Genomic DNA, 19619 nt, shown 5'->3' with positions numbered 1-19619 from the left:
GGGGGGGGAGAAGGGAGCCTGTGCTAGCTCTTGGCTCCCCCTGGTGGCTGGGCCTGGAAGGGCAGGATAAGAGGGAAAGGGAGAGGTGGAGAGGGAGGGAGCTTCAAGACCTCCAGGGCAGACAGGCACATCTCCGGCTCATCTCCACCCCCCAAGGCATGGATCTCGTTGAGTTTCTGCCAGAAGCTGTCCGGGTCGCTGGTTTTAAAGACGGGGCCAAACTCTGGGCGGGAGGAAAGGAAGGTCAGGTGGGTGAGGAGGACAGAGCCCATGAGGGAGCTGTGAGCCTCTATCCCAAGGTGGATATCAATATGGAATCCCAAAACCCAGGTCCTCTGCATGAGTAGCAAGTACTCTTAGCTGCTGAACCATTTCTCCAGTCCTCACCTTTAAAATGTAATGAGAGGAAAGGATAGTACTCACCTGAGAGGCTCCTTGGGAGAACTGAATGAGGGAGCCCTGCATTTGTAAACCATAGAAGAACGCCCGGACACGGCGCTAACAGGTTATTGACGCATGTGTCCACAAGCACGCACTAAGTCCCTACTTAATATCAGACACTACCACCTGCAGGAGTTCTCCATCCAGGAGGATTAAACCAGGCAGGCACACACTGGCCATTTTATAGATGCTATAGCACAGAAGGATTAGATGGCCAGCCCAAGGGTGCAGTAAGACCAGTAGGGCCAGGCCAGGTAAGCTGAAGATGTAGGAGTGGTTCTCTAACCTCCCCACACAACAGGCCCACCTTCATCTTATCTCTGACCTCAGCAGCAGCCTGGGGAGCCGGCTCAGCAGGTAAGAGTGTTGCTGCCCTGGGGCAAGGACCCGAGTTTCACTCCATATTGGGCAACTTGGGACCACCAACTCCGGTTCCTGGGGATCTGACACCCTTTTCTGTCCTTCATATGTGTGCATGCTCACACCAACATGAAAGTGAAAAAGCCACCCATGGTTTTAAACCAAATGAACCCAAAAGGCATATTCTATTAGCATAGAAGTCTAAGGAAGCCAGAGGCAGGTGCCTAAGCAGGCACTGGACTTGTGAAACCGCCCCCTACCGTTTTAGAGATAGTAGAAGCAGCTACTTATTTCCTACATGGACACAGGTACCCAGTAGAGGCTCACTCAGGACAACAGGTAGAATGGCCCTGAGGCCCACCTCCTCACCAGAGGGAGGTCTCCAGCCTCTGTCCTGGGCCCTCCTTCCCGCCATCATCCCTGTAGACCACCGCTACCTGGGTCGTGGAAGGGCACTAGGATATAGAAAACAGGCTCCATGGGGCTGCCTTGCCGCTGCTCCACAATGCGGCGAGCCTGGATCTTTGCTGCGTTGATTTCCTCGCCCATACTGCCTGTGGTGTCCAGGACAAAGCTCAGGCTGGAAGCTGGGGTGATGTCCAGCAGCCTGTGGTTCAAGTCAGAGACGCAGTGAAGGTTCTGCACTTGTCCCCAGTGCCTCAGTTCCCGCAGGCAGGAGCACTGACCCATCAGGGAACCTGACTCCATGAGGCCACCCACCTGGAGAAAGCCCTGTCTCCCAGGCGGCTTCGCAGGAGGCTGAAGGCCTCGATGGAGGCCAGGAGTGCCACTTCTGCAGCCTGGAGGTGGAGCTTATGGTGCGGGGAGAAACTTGGGGATGTGCTGTCCTTGTTGATGCCTCCCCGGGGTGGCTGGGAGCTGCTCTGGTCAAAATGGCCCCCATGGCTACATTTCCCTAGATTAAGGGAAGAGATCTGGCACGTAAGAGTCAAAGGCTTCGTGCCTACTAAAGACTGTGGGGACCTTTTCTGACCTGGTGTGACTTTTCCACCCCTCAGCACGAGAGCATCAGCACTTAGTAACATTCTGTGTGCATCTAGAGTCATCAGAGTCTCCCTCTGTATCCAGTCCCCAACACTGCCCAGGCAACAGAGAATGACTATGTCTCTTCAGCCTTCATCCACCCATTCCGGTTCTATTCCACCACCCTCTCCTAAGGAGATGCAACCAGGAGCTTGTGTTAAAGTCAAAGAAAGTGGGGCTGGAGAGATGCTCTTCCAGAGGTCCTGAGTTCAATTCCCAGCAACCACATGGTGGTTCACAACCATCTGTAATGGGATCTGATGCCCTCTTCTGGTGTGTCTGAAGACATCTACAGTGTACTCATATAAATAAAATAAATCTTTAAAAAAAAAAAAGTCAAAGAAAGTGACTTTCTCCTGTCCCTTCTGGGAGCCTTCGCATCTGGTACCTGGAGGTTTGGGGGGATTCATTCCGAAGTAGCCAGAGGTGAGCAGTGTCGAGTCCAGCATATTCCCAGGGCAGCTCAGCCCCTCACAGTCAGAGCACGTAGGATCCCCCTCTGGGAACAGAGGGCAGGGGCTGGAATCAAAGCCTCAGCCTGCTGGGTTTATCCCTGGTTACCTAACATCCTCCTCTCAGCTGGAAAGATAGGAAAGGCCACAGACACCTTGGCCAGGCTTTCTGCACTAAACCTCAGGGTCACCATTTGGATGTCTGATGTGCACGATCCACAAGTGTGGATACCAATTCTTTGGGGATTCTGCCTCTCTGTGAACCACAGGCAGGCTACCATCCCATAGTGAGTTGCTGTGGGACGACGTAGCTCCCAGTGAGTTGGGAACATGAGGGGGGCTTCAAGAGAAGGCCACAGGGTTGTTACAGGTGAATAGAACAAGCCACGGGCAAGACTGGCGTGAGGTCTGAGCTGATCCTGGATGCTTTCCCTGTGTAAGGCTGAGAAAGCCACTGAACTCTTGTAGCTCTACTGAAGGACCTCAGAGTCCCTGCAGGGATAAAGCACCGTCCCATCCTGGGACTGCAGAAGGTGACACGGGGGATAGGAAGCTCCCTGAGTCCCTTCCTACCTCCAGACTGCATCATGGCCATACCTTGTGCCAGGCTCCAGAGCTCCTGCCTTGGCCAGAGGAGGTGAGGGTGTGGCTGCCGCTCCCCCAGCTCCACCCAGTTGCTGTGGCTATAGAAATCCTGGTCCCCAGGAGAGAAGGAAGGGGCAACAGGCACTGATTTGATCTAGTCAGGGTCAACACCTTGATATGCCACCCAGAGCCCAACACCCAGTCGTGCAGCCCATATGCCCTGACTTGGTGTTCCCACCAAACAAAGTATTCCACCCTGCTGCTCCTGTTTCTGTACCCGTTTCTTCTGTTCTCATTGCCCAGGAAAGAGCTTTGCCCAAATGGACACACCCCAGCCCTTCTTGGAGTCTAAGCCACAGGCTTTCTAGGATAAACTAACACCCCCACCTTCAGGTCTTCCTCTCCCCTTCCCTTCTTTGTAGCTACTCCTGGCCAGACAGAGGAAGTGCTGCCAGCTCAGGAGGGGTGTGCACCCTCCTCCCAAAGCAAGGGGAGGCAGGTTAAAAGCCCTAGAGTCACCTGCAGGGCATGAAGTGCAGCCCCTAGGCGCTGGCGGGCCAATGTATATTCGAGGGCTCTGGCAGCCACCAGGGTTTCCCGAAGGGCCCCCACCAGGCGAGTGCGCCCCTGGACCAGCCGTTCAGCATCGAAGTGCAGGTCGGGGTTGCTCTTGGAAGCTGGCAGGAAGTCTTGGGCTGCATTGGCACGAGACACCTCTCCTAAAGCTGCCCTGAACCGCCGGGAAGAAAACCCAGGTCCAAAGTAGGCAGCAAAGATGTCATCGGCGAGGAGGGTCCGGCCCTAGGAAGAGTGGTTAGGGAAAGAAACTCCAGAAGTCGTTTGGATGCTACCACTGCCTGAGGTACCCTAGCAACTGGCACTCAAGGCTGAATAGAATGGAGAGCTAAGAGACCCACAGGAGAGCAGCAGATTTGGACTGGCTGACCCCGCTAGCCTGGTGCTCACTATGCAGCCCATGCTGGCCTTTAACTTCAATTCTCCTTAAATGCTGGGATTACAGGTGTGTGCCATCACATCTCTTTTGGTACAGACCTTCCCAATACTGGCGACTCAGGATTTCAGGACCAGAATTGAGGAGGGACAAGTGTGGAAGTGAGCAGGTCAAAGGTGGAGCCTCCTTGTGACAAGGATCCTCTGAGAAACCCCAGGTGAATCTAAGGTGCTCACCCTGTAGTCCTCTACATGGAGGCGTGGTCGGCCTGGGTGTGGCTGCTCCAGAAAGAGCACAAGGGTGACATTGAGTGCAGCCTCCTCAGTCAGGTCTTGGTGAGTGACAGAGCCAGGGGCAGCCAGAAGGCTCCAGATGTTGGGAAAGAAGGCAGATGTTGGGGGTAACAGCAGCTGAAGCAGAAGCAGTATTGGGGGGCCCAGGTGGGACAGGGATACCTCCACAGGGAGCATGGCTGAAGCATGGACCTAGGGAACAGAAGCACCTCAAGGGAAAAGGAAGCTACCAATTGCAGGGCAGGCCTGCTGTCGCCATGGCACCTACTGCCCACTTCCTGCTTTGCTTCAGGTGCCCCATATACTCCAGCCTGGCTCCCCACCCTGTGCCTGCAACCCATACAATCTAAGGGCCTGTCAGGCCAGTGGAGCCCACAGCTGCCATCAGAGGCCCGGGAGGACCCTCTCAAGATTCTCTTCCTACACCAGACTGAGCCCTGGCCCTGCCCCACGGATAGGAAGTCTCCTCAGGCCTCTCCTACCTGGAAGCTGGGTCTCCTGGGCAGCGCTGGCCTGGGTGTGGCGTCACAGGGCACTTAGGTCAGAGTTATAATTAACTGGGCCTCAGTAGAGTGAGAGGGAGGCTCTTAGCAAGGGGATTGAGGACAGGCAGCCCCTGGCCGTCTTCCATTCGTGCCAACCCAGGGCCACAAGATGTAGCGAAAGCCGGGGCGGGCCCAGGGCAGGCCTCCGCAGGCACAACGCAGTGCAGTACAGTGAGGTGAACTGGGGAGGCAGGGAGCTGGCAGCAGAGCACCGTGACTCAGGCCTGGCACTGTGCCAGAGACAGACCCAGGCAGACGCATCCTGCTGCCCACCAGGACCAGGGCCGGGCAGAAGCCGGCAGTTCTCCTGCTGCTCCTGGGAAGCCCTAGGTCAGGCCTCTGCACGCCCCCTGCCCACACCCTGCCCACACCACACAGACAAGAGCGAATGTTGGGAAAATATTTTATTGCTGCCATCCCTGTTGGTGGAACACTGGGAGCTGAGGGTTGGAATTGGGGGGTCACAGCATCTTCTGGAACAGGGCGATGGCCTCATCCACCTTCCTGAGCTCCGCCTCTGTCTGTTGCAACTGGGGGTGCAAAAGAGGTATGTGGTGACCCCATGCTCAAGGAGCCCAAACACCCAGAGAGCAGAGGAGCCCAGGTTGATGAGATGGGTGAGGATGACCAGGAAGTCAGGGCAGCAGGCTTCCAAGTCTCTCTTTCTCTGGAGCGCTTCTTTTCTTGAGTGTACAGTGACAAAGGGCCCCAGAGCACACACACTACCCCACCCAGGATCCGACCTGTGCAGGAGCCCACAGGCTGCCTGGCCACATACGACTCACTGACATACCCCATCCCCTCTACACACCTTCGCTTCATCTGCCTCCTGGACCTCAAGGGGCACCTTTGCTGAGTAGCTGGAGGCAGCACGGCGCTCCTGCAGACGTTGAGCCTGCCGCTGTGCCTCACTTCGCTTGGCCTGCAGCTTGCCCAACTCCCGGGCTGGGTCCACTAGCCCCTGCAGCTGCAGGTGGATGGAGCAGCGGTCAGAGGCCACAGCTACAGCGCAGCCCTGCGGTGCAGGGGCACCCAGGGCGAGGACAGCCACCACGCCCGCACTGGCCAGAGCCTGCACGTAGCCCGACACTGCCGAGGCCAAGGCACCTGTGGCCTCATCGGCTACTTCCAAGAAACCTGTAGAGTGAAAAGGGGGAAAAGAGGAAAGGGATGCTGAGGTACAGCCAGACCCTGGGCTCCCCAAGGGGCCGTGGAGGACAGGGGATAGGTGGACACGGGGGCGTGAGGCTTACAGTCGGGCCTGGTGCGGGTCAGGTTGTAGTCAGCACGCAGGGAGCGCACAGCTCGAGTGATGCTCAGAGCTAGTTCAAGAGCAGCTTCGGCTTCAGGGTCCTTCCAGGAGCACTGTGGGGCAAAGTGGGGAAGGGGGAGCACTGTGAGTCAGACTGGTGGAAAAGGGGAGCACTATGGGGCAGAGTGGGGGAAAAGGACTGCTTGGGAGGGCAGCAGCATGCCCTCCAAGCCACACCTCATACCTCTGAGGGCTCTGGGTACGGGGTGACACAGAGGCTAGCAGGCGCTTTTGGTGTCCGCCGGGGCAGTCTCTGAAATAGCTCCTCTGTGACAAAGGGCATGAAGGGCGAGAGCAGTCGCAGGCCAACATCCAGGCAGGTGTAGAGGGTCTGCCGAGCACACTCTGCCGCCACCTGGTCCACTCCATTCAGCACAGGTTTTAGACACTCCTAGAGATGGGGAGGCAGAAGGCTCAGGGCCAGGTCCCACCTGGAGCCCCCTCCCCTGCCACCCCCATTAGAACTGGAAAAACCAAAAGGTGACCTCAAGTTTCAGGGCCAAGCTGAGGTCAGAGCTACACGTGCCCAGGCCCCGCCCCAGCTGCTCACCAAGTAGACATCACAGAGCTCATAGAGCCAAAAGCTGTACTGGGCGGTGGTGATGGCCGGGAAATCGTAAGCCTGGAAGCCTTCATTGCTGAGCCTCACGGCCTCAGTCAGGCGGCTGCGGATCCAGCGGTCCACCAGGCTCTCGTGCCCTCCAGGCTTGGGGGAAGAGAAATGTCAGGCAGTAGGCCATCACACTACCAGGGCAGGGAGTAGAGTGGGACACAGGAGAATCTGCATTCCTCATGGGCCCCAAGCTGCAGAGACTTCCCCATCAATCATCAACTTCCACCTGTCTGTCCCTGACTAAAAGGAGGATGTCAGGGGACAGCAGCTTTAGTCTTGACACTTGAGTGGAGGGAGGCACAGACTGTGTGGGCACGGGCACTGTCACCGATGGCCACCGACCAGATCCTCACCTTGGAGGTTGCTGAGGGCACAAAGCCCTTCCCAAGGCCGCGCAGGGCAAACTTGGTGGCATTCCAGAGTTTGTTGCAGAAGTGACGGTACCCCAGGATCCTGTTCACATCCAGGTTGATGTCTCGACCTAGAGGAGGGATGTCTGTGACTCCACCCCAGTTGCCCTCTCAGAGAGGTCCTCTGAAGGCCCAAGGTAGAGGAGATCACGGGTTGCAGGGAAGAAAACAGGCAACTGAGGGAGGTCGGGAGACCATACCTTGGGATGTGTAGGCACAGAGTCCAAAGCGTAGGGCATCAGTGCCACACTCGGGAATCCCTGCAGGAAAGTCGGCCTTCTACAGAGGATGCAGAGGAACAGGGGGGTCGAGCAGGGTGGTCAGGTTGCCCCCCTGCTGCAGCCCACCCCTGGGGCACACCCACTCCTGCCCACCTGCTGCAGCCCACTCCCGGGGCACATCCCTTACCTGTCCTTCTTTGGCTTTCTCCACCTCACTGGGATCTAGGTTGCTGTTCAGTAGTTGGTCATGGAGGCCCTAGGGAGGAGATGGGAGTGTCAGATCGTTCCAGCCACAGCTGCAAAGTTGTTTCTAGCTGACCCACTGAGTACCCCACCTGCAAGGAAACTCCATGGATGACATCCAGGGGATCGATGACATTGCCAAGAGACTTGCTCATCTTCCTGCCATGAGCATCACGCACGATTGCATGGAGATAGACCTGAGGGCATGAGGTGTGATGAACTGTGAGGCCATGCTCCTCCTGGTCTTGAAGGCCCTCCCCAGTCTGCCCACTTGGAATCATGGGTTCCTAGTGGCCCTACTGGATCTGACAAGTGCCCCCTCCTCTGGGAAGAGGAAGCCCTGGGCCAGACCCACCAAGCTAATCTTAACCAACAGCCACCCAAGAAGACAGGTAAGGAGACACGGGGCAGAGGCGGGGCTTAGCCGTCTTCACACCTCTCTGAAGGGTAGCTTCCCAGTGAGCTTCAGGCCGAGCATGACCATCCGGGCCACCCAGAAGAAGAGGATATCATGGCCTGTCTCCAACAGGGTCCCAGGGTAGAACACACTGAGGTCTTCTGACTGCGGGAGGATGAGGGCATGCAGATGAGCCAAGCATTCCCCTTCAGTGCCCCTCCCCTCACTCTAGGCGCATACCTGATTGGGCCAGCCAAAGATGGAGAAGGGGAAGAGACCGGAGGAGAACCAGGTATCCAACACATCCTCATCTGGGGAAGCCAGGGTCAGAGATTAGAGGGACAGGAACAGAAAAAAAGAATCCCGACTGTCCCCATCCTCCGTGCCCATCCCTGCCTTGCTGAAGGCTGATCTTGTCAGGGGACACTCCAAACTCCTGTGCTGCCTTCTCTCGGGCCTCTGCTTCAGTGCGTCCGCTTACCCAGTACCGCCCATCAGGGTCCTAACAGAGAGGGTTATCAAAAAGGCTTCCTTTACTTTGCCCAGCCCCTCTGCCAAACAAGGGCCCAACAAACCACAGCCAGGAAACAGCCAGCTATAGCCTTTCTCACCTCCCCAGGGGGTACTGCCGGGTCATGGACGGTGATAAAGTAGGCAGGGATTCGGTGGCCCCACCACAGCTGCCGAGAGATGCACCAGTCTCTACAACAGCAAGGGTCAGTCGGTGCTCAGTCTGGGCCCCTCAGCTGGCCATCCTCCCCACCCAGCGGCCATACACACCTGATGTTGTCCATCCAAGAATGCCACGTCCGTTGATGGGCCTCAGGCAGTATACGGAGGTCACCCCGGGTCACAGCAGCACTGGCAGCCTGAGCCATCTCCCCACAGCGCACGTACCACTGTGGCCTTAATAGAGGCTCCACCACATCCTTGGAGCGGCTGTAGTAGGAAGACGGTTATGGAGAGATTATGTGCTGAGCACACAGAGGAACCCTACCCTTCCCCATGTGCGCCTGCCCCAGTCTCACTTGCAAAGTGGCACCACCATGGGGTTGTCCTTGACGCCACGGAACAGGCCCCGCTCCTTCAGTGCCGCCAGCACAGCCTTCCTGGCCTCAAACCTGGGCAGGCCCTGGATGGAAAAGGCCTCATCATGGCAATGCCCACGTAACTCTCCACCTCACACGCAGGTCCCCACAGTCCCGACACCTCACCAGGAAAGGTGGAGGCACATTGATGAGGGCCCCTTTCGAGTCCATGATGCTAATGGCCTCGAGCCTGTGTCGCTGCCCAACCTCATAGTCATTCTGGTCATGTGCCGGGGTGATCTTCACGGCACCTGGGGGACACGGGGCGTTCCAGGGTTCTACTGCATGCTGGGGTTCCCTTCACACCTCTTGTGCCGAAGGATCCGGCTCCCAGACCACTCTGCTGTCCGAACAGTTCTTATATCCAGCCCCAGTCCTGCCTACGGGACTGAAGACAATTTTTCAGTCTTTTCTCCCAACAAGTCACGGCCGTTGCTCACCTGTGCCAAACTCCATGTCCACAAAGTCATCGAAGACGATGGGAAGGCTCCGGGACAAGAATGGGTGGACGACATACTTTCCCTTTAAGTGCTTAACAGGGAGGGAAACAGAGGGGTTGACACAGGGCTGGGCCCTCACCCCTCACCCAGGGAGAGCCTATCCTGAGCCAGCAGCCATCCCAGGACACAGGCACGAATGTTCCCGTCCTACCTGGTATCTGGGATCCTTGGGGTGCACAGCTACAGCCACGTCTCCCAGCATGGTCTCAATCCGGGTTGTTGCCACCACCACCTCCTCGTCACTGTCTGAGGTGACAGAAGACTCGGTGTCTGAGCTCTCTCCTCCTCCCCACCTCTCCCAGCCCGCATCCTGGTATCCTCAGCTCCCACCTGAGCCTTGAACCTTGTAGGCAAAAGACACGAGGACCCCAAACTCCACCTTCTCCTTGTAGCCAGGCACAGGAAGCAGGGTGCGGCCTGTCAGCTCCTTCTTATCCACCTGTGAGATGGGTGTTTAGAGAAGTGGGCCAGGCCTAGGCTGGGGAAGACTAGAGGGAGACGGGCTGTGGGCAGAGGCACACCTCAATGTCAGAAATGGCTGAGTTGAGGGTGCAGGACCAGTTGACCAGGCGGGTGCTACGGTAGATGACCCCTTCTTCGTGGAGCCTAACAAAAGCCTCTGTCACAGTTGCTGACAATTTCTAGGGTAAAGATAATGGAAGTTAGAGACATCTTGATCCCTGGAGGCCAAGGAAGATACCCAAGGCAGCAGGAGGCGAGGGAGTCTACCAGGCCTATCCTAGAGTCCTGCACCCAGCACAGAACGCCCAGGGCAGGCCATGAGCCTGGTGATGCTGGGTCAGCAGGGAACTTGAAGCTAGGATCTGGGCTGGGTGCTGGTGGCTGAGTCCTTGGCTATGTTCTGACCTCCTGGTAGAGGGGAGCCCACCCATAGAGCACCCCTGCCCTGCCCCAAGGTTCTGCCTGCATACAGGATCCATGGTGAAGCAGGCTCGATCCCAGTCCAAGGAGCTGCCAAGTTTCTTTAATTGGTGGTAAATCCTGTCACCCTTCCTGGAAGTGGACAGAGTCCAGGATAAGCCTTCTGCCACTGGTGGCTGGTGGGTAGTGAGGGACTTACTTGTCCCTCTGAAGGTGACAAGTTTCTCCCTTTGGCCAGCCCCGTGGGACGCCTGAGCCTGCGGCCAGGGTTGCAGCATCCATGGGGTTACTGTACTCACTCGGCTTTCCACTTCCAGACCTCCTCAAGAAAGGCCTCACGGCCCAGCTGGTGTCGGTTCAGACCCCGCTCTTTCCAGAGCTTCTTTTCCACCACCACCTGGGTGGCAATGCCTGCATGGTCACAGCCTGGGTTCCATAGGGTGGTCTCCCCACGCATGCGGTGCCTGTGGGAGGCATGAAAACCAGAGGGTAAGCCAGGCTGGCAGCGGTCTCAGGTTTCTGCCAGAGGGGTTCACGGATGCTTAAGAAAGGGATGGGTTGGGGCTGGTGAGATGGCTCAGTGGGTAAGAGCACTGACTGCTCTTCCGAAGGTCCCGGGTTCAAATCCCAGCAACCACATGGTGGCTTATAACCACCCATAATGCGATCTGATGCCCTCTTCTGGTGTGTCTGAAGATTATAATAAATCTTTGGGCTGGAGTGGGAGGGGTTGACCAGAGCGAATAGAGGTCCCAAAAATTCAATTCCTAACAACCACATGAAGGCTCCCAACCCATCTATCTGTACAGCTATACTGTACTCACATACATAAAATAAATAAACCTTCAAAAAAAAAAAAAAAGAAAAAGAAAGAAAGGGATGGGTTGAAACCTTCTCATTCTAAAGTCAGGCAGTGAGAAAAGAGTTGGAAGCCCAGCAGAACAATCTGTAAAAGGAACAGGAGGTCTCACCCAGCCAGAGAGCCAAGCAGAAGGTGGTCCTAGGAGCAAAGCCACAGAAAGATGCAAACTTTATCCACAAGGACCCAGGCAGATTACACAAGAGGGCTTGCTCTAACCCCCATGTCCTAAGAGCTGTCACACATCAAAGTGCCCGACAGAGAAGACAGAACAGGGAGGGGTACATGACTCTGTGGATCCCCAGGCAGTGACTGCAGAGGGAGGAAAGACAAATGTTCTTCAGTGGAGTCGGCATGATGCCTGTGCCCCTGTAAATGAGCAAGCCTTCACTCGGTTCACTGGTTCACAACAACAAACAGGAGATCAGCAGGAGGATGAGGCACACAGATGGTAAGGGAGGGCAAATGATAGATTATGTCAGACGCTGGCAAGAAAGTGTTAGGTGAGGCCGGGCAGTGGTGGCGCATGCCTTTAATCCCAGCACTTGGGAGGCAGAGGCAGGCGGATTTCTGAGTTCGAGGCCAGCCTGGTTTACAGAGTGAGTTCCAGGACAGGCAGGGCTACACAGAGAAACCCTGTCTCGAAAACCCAAAAACCAAACCAAACCAAACCAAAGAATGTGGGTAGAACAGCTCATGCGTGCACTCCCTATATTTGTTAGGGGAGGCAGGATTGTCGGGAGTTCAAGGCCTGCCTTGGTTACCTAACTCACTTAGCCTGATGCCATTCTGGGCTACTAACCCCTAAGACAGGAAATTTAAAAGCCACAAAACAAAACAAAAACCAAAATGGGGGTAGGGTGGCCTGGGGAAGGTTTGCTCATTTACAGGAGCACAGGTGCAGCGGTCAGGAGCATGGGCTGAGGCTCTCAAGAACTCAGGCTCTCTCCCAGCTTCACACAGCTGCTCACAACTACCTAACTCCAGTCCCAAGGGATCGCTGGGACTGTACACAAAAGGCACCCAGACATAAACGCAGGCAAAACACTAGTACACAAAGAACAGAAAACAGAATGCACAGATAAATAAATCAGGAGCTGGACTCCAGAGCATGTACCCGTAGTCGCAGCTACTGAGATCAACAGGTCACCAGGAGCTGCAGGCTAGCCTAGCCCACACGAGACCTCAACTCAAGGAACAGTAAAGAGAGCACTGGCTGCCTGTCCAGAGGACCTAGGTTCAAAGCCCAGCACCCACATAGTGACTCACAAATGTCTCTAACTGTAGTTCCAAGAGATCCAACTTCCTCTCTGGCCTCTGCAGGCACAAAGCACTCATGTGGTACACTATATAGTAAAATACTATTCACACCTTTAATAAAAATTTAAATTAGGGGCTGGAGAGATGGCTCAGTGGGTAAGAGCACTGACTGCTCTTCCAGAGGTTCTGAGTTCAACTCCCAGCATCCACATGGTGGCTCACAACCATCTGTAATGAGATCAGATGCCCTCTTCTGGTGAGTCTGAAGACAGCAACAGTGTACTCATATACGTAAAATTAATTCTTTTTTTTTTTTTTTTTTAACAGAAATCCATCCATTCTTTTAGATTTTTTTTCAGTTTGATGGAATGCAGATTGTTTTAAAGATTTATTTATTTATTTATTATATGTAAGTACACCGTAGCTGTCTTCAGACACACCAGAAGAGGGAGTCAGATCTCGTTACGGATGGTTGTGAGCCACCATGTGGTTGCTGGGATTTGAACTCCAGACCTTCGGAAGAGCAGTCGGGTGCTCTTACCCACTGAGCCATCTCACCAGCCCCTTAATTCATTTAAGATGATTTTTAAATTAAAAAAAGAATAAAAATGAAGTCAGCCTGTATCCAAGAACAAGTGAACACACCCAAGAGAAACCATTGAACATTGGAAAAGCTAAGGAACAACTCTCTGTGTGGTTGCTTTTGAGCTATGGTCGCACTGCACAGCCCAGGCTAGCCTTGACCTGGCCACACTCCTGCCAGCATTGCCATTATACCTGGCTATACAACTTTTTTTAACTTTATAAATGGGTGTTTTGCCTACACAAATATGTATGTGCCTGCAGAGGATTTAAATCCGGAAATGGGGTTAAGGATGCTTGACAAGTCACCATATTGGTGTTTTAGGAACCAAACCTCCTGCTCAACCACTTCTCCAACTCGGACTTACAACTTTTGCTGGTTAGATTTAAATCTTTTCTACTAAAAGAAAGGAAAGGGAAGGGAAGGGAAGGAAGGAAGGAAGGAAGGAAGGAAGGAAGGAAGAGGGGTTGGGGAGACGGCTCAGTGATTATCAAGAACATGTGTTGCTCTTCCAAAGGACCAGAGTGCAATTTCCAGTGCCACATCGGTGGCTCACAATCACCCCTAACTCCAGGAGCATCCAACACCCTTGGCTGCTGCCAGCATCTGCTCTCATGTGCACAGACCCACATAAACACATATAACTTAAGTCAAACTTTGAAAGTACAAGAGAAAGGGAGGTCTAGAATAACAACTACCTTCCCTCCAGTACCTGGGAAGCCAAGGAAGACAGATCTCTGTGAGTTCAAAGTCAGCCTGGTCTACAGAGTCATTTCCAGGACAGCACAGATAAACCTACATAGTAAGACCATGTCTTGAAAAAAACAAAAGGGCTGGTGAGATGGCTCAGTGGGTAAGAGCACTGACTGCTCTTCTGAAGGTCCTGAGTTCAAATCCCGGTAACTACAGGTTGGCTCACAACCATCTGTAATGTGATCTGATGCCCTCTTCTGGTGTGTCTGAAGACAGCTACAGTGTACTTATATATAATAATAAATAAATCTTTGGGCTGAAGCAAGCAGGGACTGAGTGAGCGGAGTTGACCGGAGCGAGCAGAGGTCCTAAAAATTCAATTTCCAACAACCACATGAAGACTCACAACCATCTGTACAGCTATAGTGTGCTCACATACACAAAATAAATAAATCGTTTAAAAAAAGAAAGAAAACAACAAAAACTACTACTTCCCCCTCAGCATCTAAGGACCAGTGTATCCTGGACAGAACACTGAATGATACTTCTATGTGGAAGGCAGGAGGTCTGGGTAGGAAGGTCAAGGAGATGTACGCTTCAACAAGAGTCTGCTCATGCCGTTAAAATCCAAAGGAACGTTGCTACAGACCAATGATGCGGGTCTAAGGTAGACTTCGCGCTTGGTGTCTACAGGCCACAGGCCCTGTCCCCAGTGCTGCGACAGTGGGGCTATAACGTCCTTCTCAGGAGACAGACGGAACCTGTGAAAGTCAGTCACGCTGACAGATTACCTGAATAGGAAAGACTGCTGAAAACTCAGAGGGGAGCAAGAAGGAAAGCCACCCGAGGGCCAGACAAGGCCACGGTGGCAGAGGGTGCTTAGCCAGCAGAGAGAACAGAGCCACACAGGGCAGAGAGCACCGGCTGGAGGCGCAAACAGGAGCTCACCATCGAGTCAGGGAGTCCTGGATGGCGTTGGTGAGCGCGTGGCCCAGGTGCAGGGAGCCCGTCACGTTGGGGGGCGGGATGCACATCATGAAGATGCCTCGGGGATTGGGTGCTGACACACTAGGACGCTGGTGGTGGAGAAGGAGGGGAGGATGCTAAAGCCTATGGCAACCCTCCCCAGGCACGGCTCCTAAAGTCCCGCCCTTCTCCACCTCCAGCCCCCTCTGGGTCCGGGCAGCAGTAACCACTCACCCCGTACTCTGGCTTGAAGAAGCCCTGCCGCTCCCACCAAGGATACCAGGCAGCCTCCACATACTGAGGGCTGTAGGAGTCGGGCATGGCGCCACTTACATCTGGGAGGAAGGAGAAGAGGGCTCAGTAAAGACTCTGAGTTAGTCCAGAAGGAACAGGCCGTCTGCCATTCTCCCCACAGGCCAGCCTGAGGCTAGCCATCCCTCACTAAGCAGGGTGGAAGCCAGGACACACACAGCAGAGAGGAGCAGAGACAGCAGCGGCCAGAGCTGGGCCCTTCCCCAGCCAGTACCTTTCTTCTCCCCCGGTGGGGTAGGGAGGTCATAGGTAATGACCCCAGGGTCCCGTTTCTCCTTCTTCTCTGGTTTTGGTTTCTTCTGTTCAGAAGGAGACACAGACCCAAACATGAGCCTCCCCTACAAGGCTCCACCCACTCCCGCTCAGCCTTTGGCCCCCCTACCTCTCCGTGCGGGGGCTGCTGCTGGGTCTTCTGCTTCTGCTGGAATTTCTCTAGTTTCTCCCGTTTCTTTGCCTCTTTTTTGAGTTGCGCCGGTGTTTTTTGGGGTGCCGTGACCTCGGAGCCTGGAAAGAGGCACAGAAATTCAGACTCAAGGTTGCTGGGGACCCTCTGTGAAGAGTGCTGAGTCTAAAGCTCTTGCCTCAAATTGATGATCATCTCTGACCCTCACCCTACATAGCCTCCACACCTGATGATGGCCCCAGGATTTCAAGATAAAAGGGGCCCTTGTGCCCTCTGCTGTCTCCCATCCTCCTCACCTGGCTGTTGAGTGACAGACCTGGCCCCCGAGTACAGGGCCACTTCTCCCAGCACAGCCCGGAATTCCGGTTGCCGGACACAAGTGTTAAACCAGCGAGTCACATTGCCCCAGATCCGGCGGGCAGAAGGGTCCAGAACCTGCGAGAAACCAAACCGAACCAAAAAATTATCGTAGTCACCGTGTGAGGTCTAACGGGCACGCACTTGTCCCTCCCCAAGCTCAGTGACTCACGTATCGGAAGGGCAGCAGTAAGGCTGTCACAGCAGCTAAGTCAGCCAGAGTGGGGGTATCTCCAGCCAGGTAGGTGTGCAGCCGCAGCCAGTCCTCCAAGGGGTTCAAGGCCTTGCCCAGGGCCCCAAGGGCAGCCTAACAGGAAAGGAAAGGGTTATGACAGGCTTACACCCTTATCTCAGTGGTCCTTCCCAATGCGGAGACCCTTTAATACAGCTCCCCATGTTGTGGTGACCCCACCACCACCATAAAATTACTTTTGTTGCTACTTCATAACTGTAGCATTGCTGTGGTAATGAGTTGTAATATAATATCTGTCTGGTTTTTTAAAAGATTTATTTATTATATGTAAGTACACTGTAGCTGTCTTCAGACACTCCAGAAGAGGGTGTCAGATCCCATTACAGATGGTTGTGAGCCACCATGTGGTTGCTGGGAATTGAACTCAGGACCTCTGGAAGAGCAGTCAATGCTCTTACCGGCTGAGCCATATCTCCAGCCCAATAGCTGTCTTCTAATGTTTTTCTTAGGCGACCCCTGTGAAAGGGTCATGACCCCCATTACGTTTGTTGCTACTTCATAACTGTGGCATTGCTATGGTAATGAATCTTAATATCTGTCTTTCAATGTTTTTCTTGGTGACCCCTGTGAAAGGGTCATTTCCACCCCATCAGAAGGGTCCTGACCCGGGCAAGGTTAAGAGCCACAGCTCCACCTGTCCATGACCTTCCCAGACTCAAGCCACTGACCACCAGGTCTCAGGCTCCTTCCTTCCTCATTCACAAGGTCACTATAAATAGCTCTCCTGGGTGTGGTACCATGCCCTTAACCTGAGGTCTCAGAAGGCAAGGCAGGGAGGGGGCTCTGCCTTTAAAGCTTGCTAGTCTTCACAACCAGTCCCACTTCAGGTAAGGCTACATAGTTAAGACCCTGTCTCAAAGCAACAACACAACTCTAGTCTGGCTGAACGTTCAAGGAAGAGTACTTAGCATAGCACGCAGGAGGCCCCCGGATTATATACATTATAGGACTGGAGAGGTGAATGACACAGATCAGCCTTTGTAACACTGGCTGCTCTTAGAGAGTTTGGTTCCAGGAGCCCACATGGTGGTGCACAACAGTCCGTAAACCAAGTTATGACAGCACCTCGTTACGTGTCCCCAGACTCCTTGGCCACTAGGCACACAAGTGTACACATACACAAACACAAGCAAAACACTTACACACATAAAATAAAAATCGAATACATACAAGTATTTTGTGTGTGTGATTTATCCAACAAGGTATCACTAAACACTTAAGTTTATGAGTCCAAGGAAATATATCAGGCTCTAAAGTTAAAGGATTATATGAAACAAGACTGCCAGGTCTGGGCATCAATAAATAGATTTCACCCAGAAAAACCACAAATGAGCGCAGGTCTGAAGTACTACCCCGCAGGAATGAGGCTCTCTGTTAGTCCATCCAGATATGAAGAAGCCAGTCACCGTCTGCACTGTTCCTTCATTCCCCCTCTGAAGTGACACTAGGCAGCCACCATGCACTCCCTACCCTGCAGGGGCGAGCTTTCAGTTAAGGCAGGCACAGGTCTACCCTGGAAGGACTCACAGAAACAATCTGGTGTGTCATCTGGCCTCTCCCTGCCTCTCCTTCAACTTCAAGCCTCCCAACTCCTCCCAGCAACTGTCTTCTCTCCCCAGTCTTCCCTACAGTTCAACATAAAACCGCTCACATCCTGCATCCCTGTCACACTAGCCAACCAGGGCCTTGTCAACCTCACCTGAGCCAGTGGGCCCATGAGAAGTGGGAAACTCAATTGGGAAAATGTCCCCACCAAACTGGCCTGTGGGTAAGCGTGTGGGGACATTTTCTTAACTAATGATTATGTAGAGGGCCAGTCCATTGTAGGGGATACCACCCCTGGCAAAGCAGCCCTGGACGGTATAAAAGAGCAGGCTGAACAAGCTGTGGAAAGCGAGCCAGAAAGTATCAGTCCTGCATGGCCTCGGTTTGTTTCTGCTTCCAGTCACTGGTCTGACTTCCTTCAGTGATGGAGAGCTGTAACCTGAAACAATTCCGTTCTTTCCCAAGGCGCTTTTGGTCATGTTGTTTTAAACATGGCAACAGAAACCCAAAGACAGACTTGGGAATGCTTGGCACACCAGTGCGTTCGTTCCGAGCCATTCGTTAGAGCGAGACCTAATTTAAAGACACACACACACACTCCAAACGTAGTGAAAACAGCAAAACCACGCTCCACTCCCGGGCGATCATGTATCACACCCCCGGAGGAAGGAAGAGATTTCATCATCTTGCATTCTCAGACATAGAAGACCAAGGCTCGAGAAGTTAAAGTGTTCCCAAAGTTACTATACCAGGTGGCAGGCAGAGATGCGACCGCCTGACAACCGACTTTTTCCGTGGGATTCTTCCCAATCCTGTTTGTGTAGTCAGAATTGCTCCCTTTTTCTTCCCTCTCACCTGGGGATCCTGACCAGGACCTCGAAGTCCCAGGGCAGGCAGGGTCGCCCCGCAGGCAGCGGGTATGAGCTCCGTGTCAGCATAACTGACCCACTGCTGGACCAGGACAGCTGCCCGGCTGCCCCCGGGTCCCCCCAGGCCTGCTGGCCACAACAGCTGAGCTACAGCCGGGGCCCCCCACACCCACAGGCCGCCAGGCCCCTGCTCCAGGGCGGGCAGGCGAGGCGGAGGGAATGGAGTCCGGCTGCTCGGGGGAGGCTGCAAGCAGATGCGGGGGTGAGGGCCTCCCCACCCGGGACCGTCACCAGCTTCCCCGTATCGGGCAGCGATGAGGGCTCGGAGGCTGGGGAAGGCGTCGGGGTGAGGAGAGACGTAGAGGATGGACATGGCTGTGCAGGGTCGGAAAGCAGTGCAGTGACCTGAGGAGAGACCAGGCAGATTGAGGAGGGGACCTGAGCACGTGCTGCAAGGTACGCAGGCGCCCGGCAGGACCATAGGCCTGGCCGAGCAGCCGCCAGCAGCGCCTAGAGGAGGAGGCGGGACCCCGATCGCCCGCCCCCTCGGGTTGGAGAGGGGAGGCCGCGCCGCGTGTACGTACTGAAGGCGGCGATCACGCTCGGCCGGCTACGGCCGCCGCCCCACAGGGCGGCCGGGGTGGAGGTGGCGGGCAGCGGAGGCAGCTCTCCAGCTGCGGGAGAGCGCGGCCCGGCCAGCGGCACCCACGTGTCCCCCCCCCCCCCTTTGTGACAGCGCACGTTTCCGGACTCGGGTCCTCGCGGGGCTGCCGGGCCCCGCCTGTGCGTGCGCGATCCCGAGGGTCCGTGCGCGGCCCACCGCTGCCGGACGGGTCAAGCAGGGGCCAGAGTGGCTCGCGCAGCAGGGGGACGGGAACGCGCGTGTCGGGACGAGCCTGGGTCTGGGTCAGGCGCCGCCGCGGGCAGCCTGTAACCCTTGGGTCAGGCGCCGCCGCGGGCAGCCCGGGGTCTTCGTGTCTAGAGCGCGGGAAAACGAAAGCCCTAGTGTCTGGAGTGCGTGCTTGGTCCCAGGTTTCGGCCTTTTGCAGGGCGAGCTGCAGAATCTTGGGCTGCTCCAAGCAGTGCCTGGCTGCTGGGAGCTGCTGCTGTAGGGAATGAAAGGTTGGTAATTCCCCGGCGTTGGTAAATGCACCGTGCGTTCCGCGTCTCTTGCTTGTATT

General features: G+C 54.9%; 2 protein-coding genes across 3 annotated transcripts in view; both read right to left on the bottom strand.

The window, feature by feature from the left end:
• Positions 1 to 4815, bottom strand: part of Vwa7 (von Willebrand factor A domain containing 7) — a 10197-nt gene extending 5382 nt beyond the window's left edge. The window contains exons 1-8 of the mRNA XM_021149560.2: positions 4610 to 4815; positions 4071 to 4319; positions 3402 to 3683; positions 2895 to 2991; positions 2234 to 2344; positions 1522 to 1717; positions 1239 to 1408; positions 111 to 223 (exon numbers count right to left, since the gene is read on the bottom strand). Coding sequence (XP_021005219.1) covers positions 111 to 223; positions 1239 to 1408; positions 1522 to 1717; positions 2234 to 2344; positions 2895 to 2991; positions 3402 to 3683; positions 4071 to 4304 — 1203 coding nt within the window. The 5' untranslated portion in view covers positions 4305 to 4319; positions 4610 to 4815. The remainder of the gene's footprint in view (positions 1 to 110; positions 224 to 1238; positions 1409 to 1521; positions 1718 to 2233; positions 2345 to 2894; positions 2992 to 3401; positions 3684 to 4070; positions 4320 to 4609) is intronic.
• Positions 4816 to 5061: 246 nt separating this feature from the next.
• Vars (valyl-tRNA synthetase) lies at positions 5062 to 19349 on the bottom strand. Of its 2 annotated transcripts, XM_021185839.2 has the most exons (30): positions 19023 to 19349; positions 18425 to 18843; positions 15944 to 16078; positions 15711 to 15849; positions 15394 to 15515; positions 15226 to 15310; positions 14934 to 15034; positions 14682 to 14809; positions 10638 to 10802; positions 10389 to 10470; positions 9978 to 10097; positions 9787 to 9895; positions 9608 to 9702; positions 9397 to 9487; positions 9083 to 9207; positions 8897 to 9000; positions 8649 to 8807; positions 8480 to 8570; positions 8265 to 8370; positions 8109 to 8179; positions 7908 to 8033; positions 7564 to 7668; positions 7416 to 7484; positions 7208 to 7286; positions 6951 to 7078; positions 6535 to 6690; positions 6169 to 6375; positions 5926 to 6037; positions 5484 to 5809; positions 5062 to 5202 (listed from the first exon to the last, which is right to left on the bottom strand). In XM_021185839.2, exons 2-30 carry the CDS (start codon positions 18809 to 18811, stop codon positions 5134 to 5136), a joined length of 3792 nt encoding a protein of 1263 aa, XP_021041498.1. In that variant the 5' UTR covers positions 18812 to 18843; positions 19023 to 19349; the 3' UTR covers positions 5062 to 5133. The 2 variants fall into 2 exon arrangements, with proteins under 2 accessions (XP_021041498.1, XP_021041497.1); XM_021185838.2 differs by lacking the exon at positions 19023 to 19349 and having other exon boundaries at positions 18425 to 18952.
• Between the last annotated feature and the right edge of the window lie 270 nt (positions 19350 to 19619).

This window comes from Mus caroli, chromosome 17 (genome assembly GCF_900094665.2).
Source record: "Mus caroli chromosome 17, CAROLI_EIJ_v1.1, whole genome shotgun sequence".
Lineage (NCBI taxonomy): Eukaryota > Metazoa > Chordata > Mammalia > Rodentia > Muridae > Mus > Mus caroli.
This window is presented reverse-complemented; position numbering and strand designations above follow the sequence as displayed.

Bases quoted from the DNA above. Each gene is read 5' to 3' on its own strand.
- Vars (XM_021185838.2), bottom strand. From the start codon at position 18,919: ATGGTCCTGCCGGGCGCCTGCGTACCTTGCAGCACGTGCTCAGGTCCC. The intron at 15,035-15,225 runs GTACTGGCTGGG...CCTTCCTCCCAG, and splicing joins CCCACCGGGGGAGAAGAAAG to ATGTAAGTGGCGCCATGCCC. The intron at 5,810-5,925 runs GTAAGCCTCACG...TTCACTCTACAG, and splicing joins GACCCGCACCAGGCCCGACT to GTTTCTTGGAAGTAGCCGAT.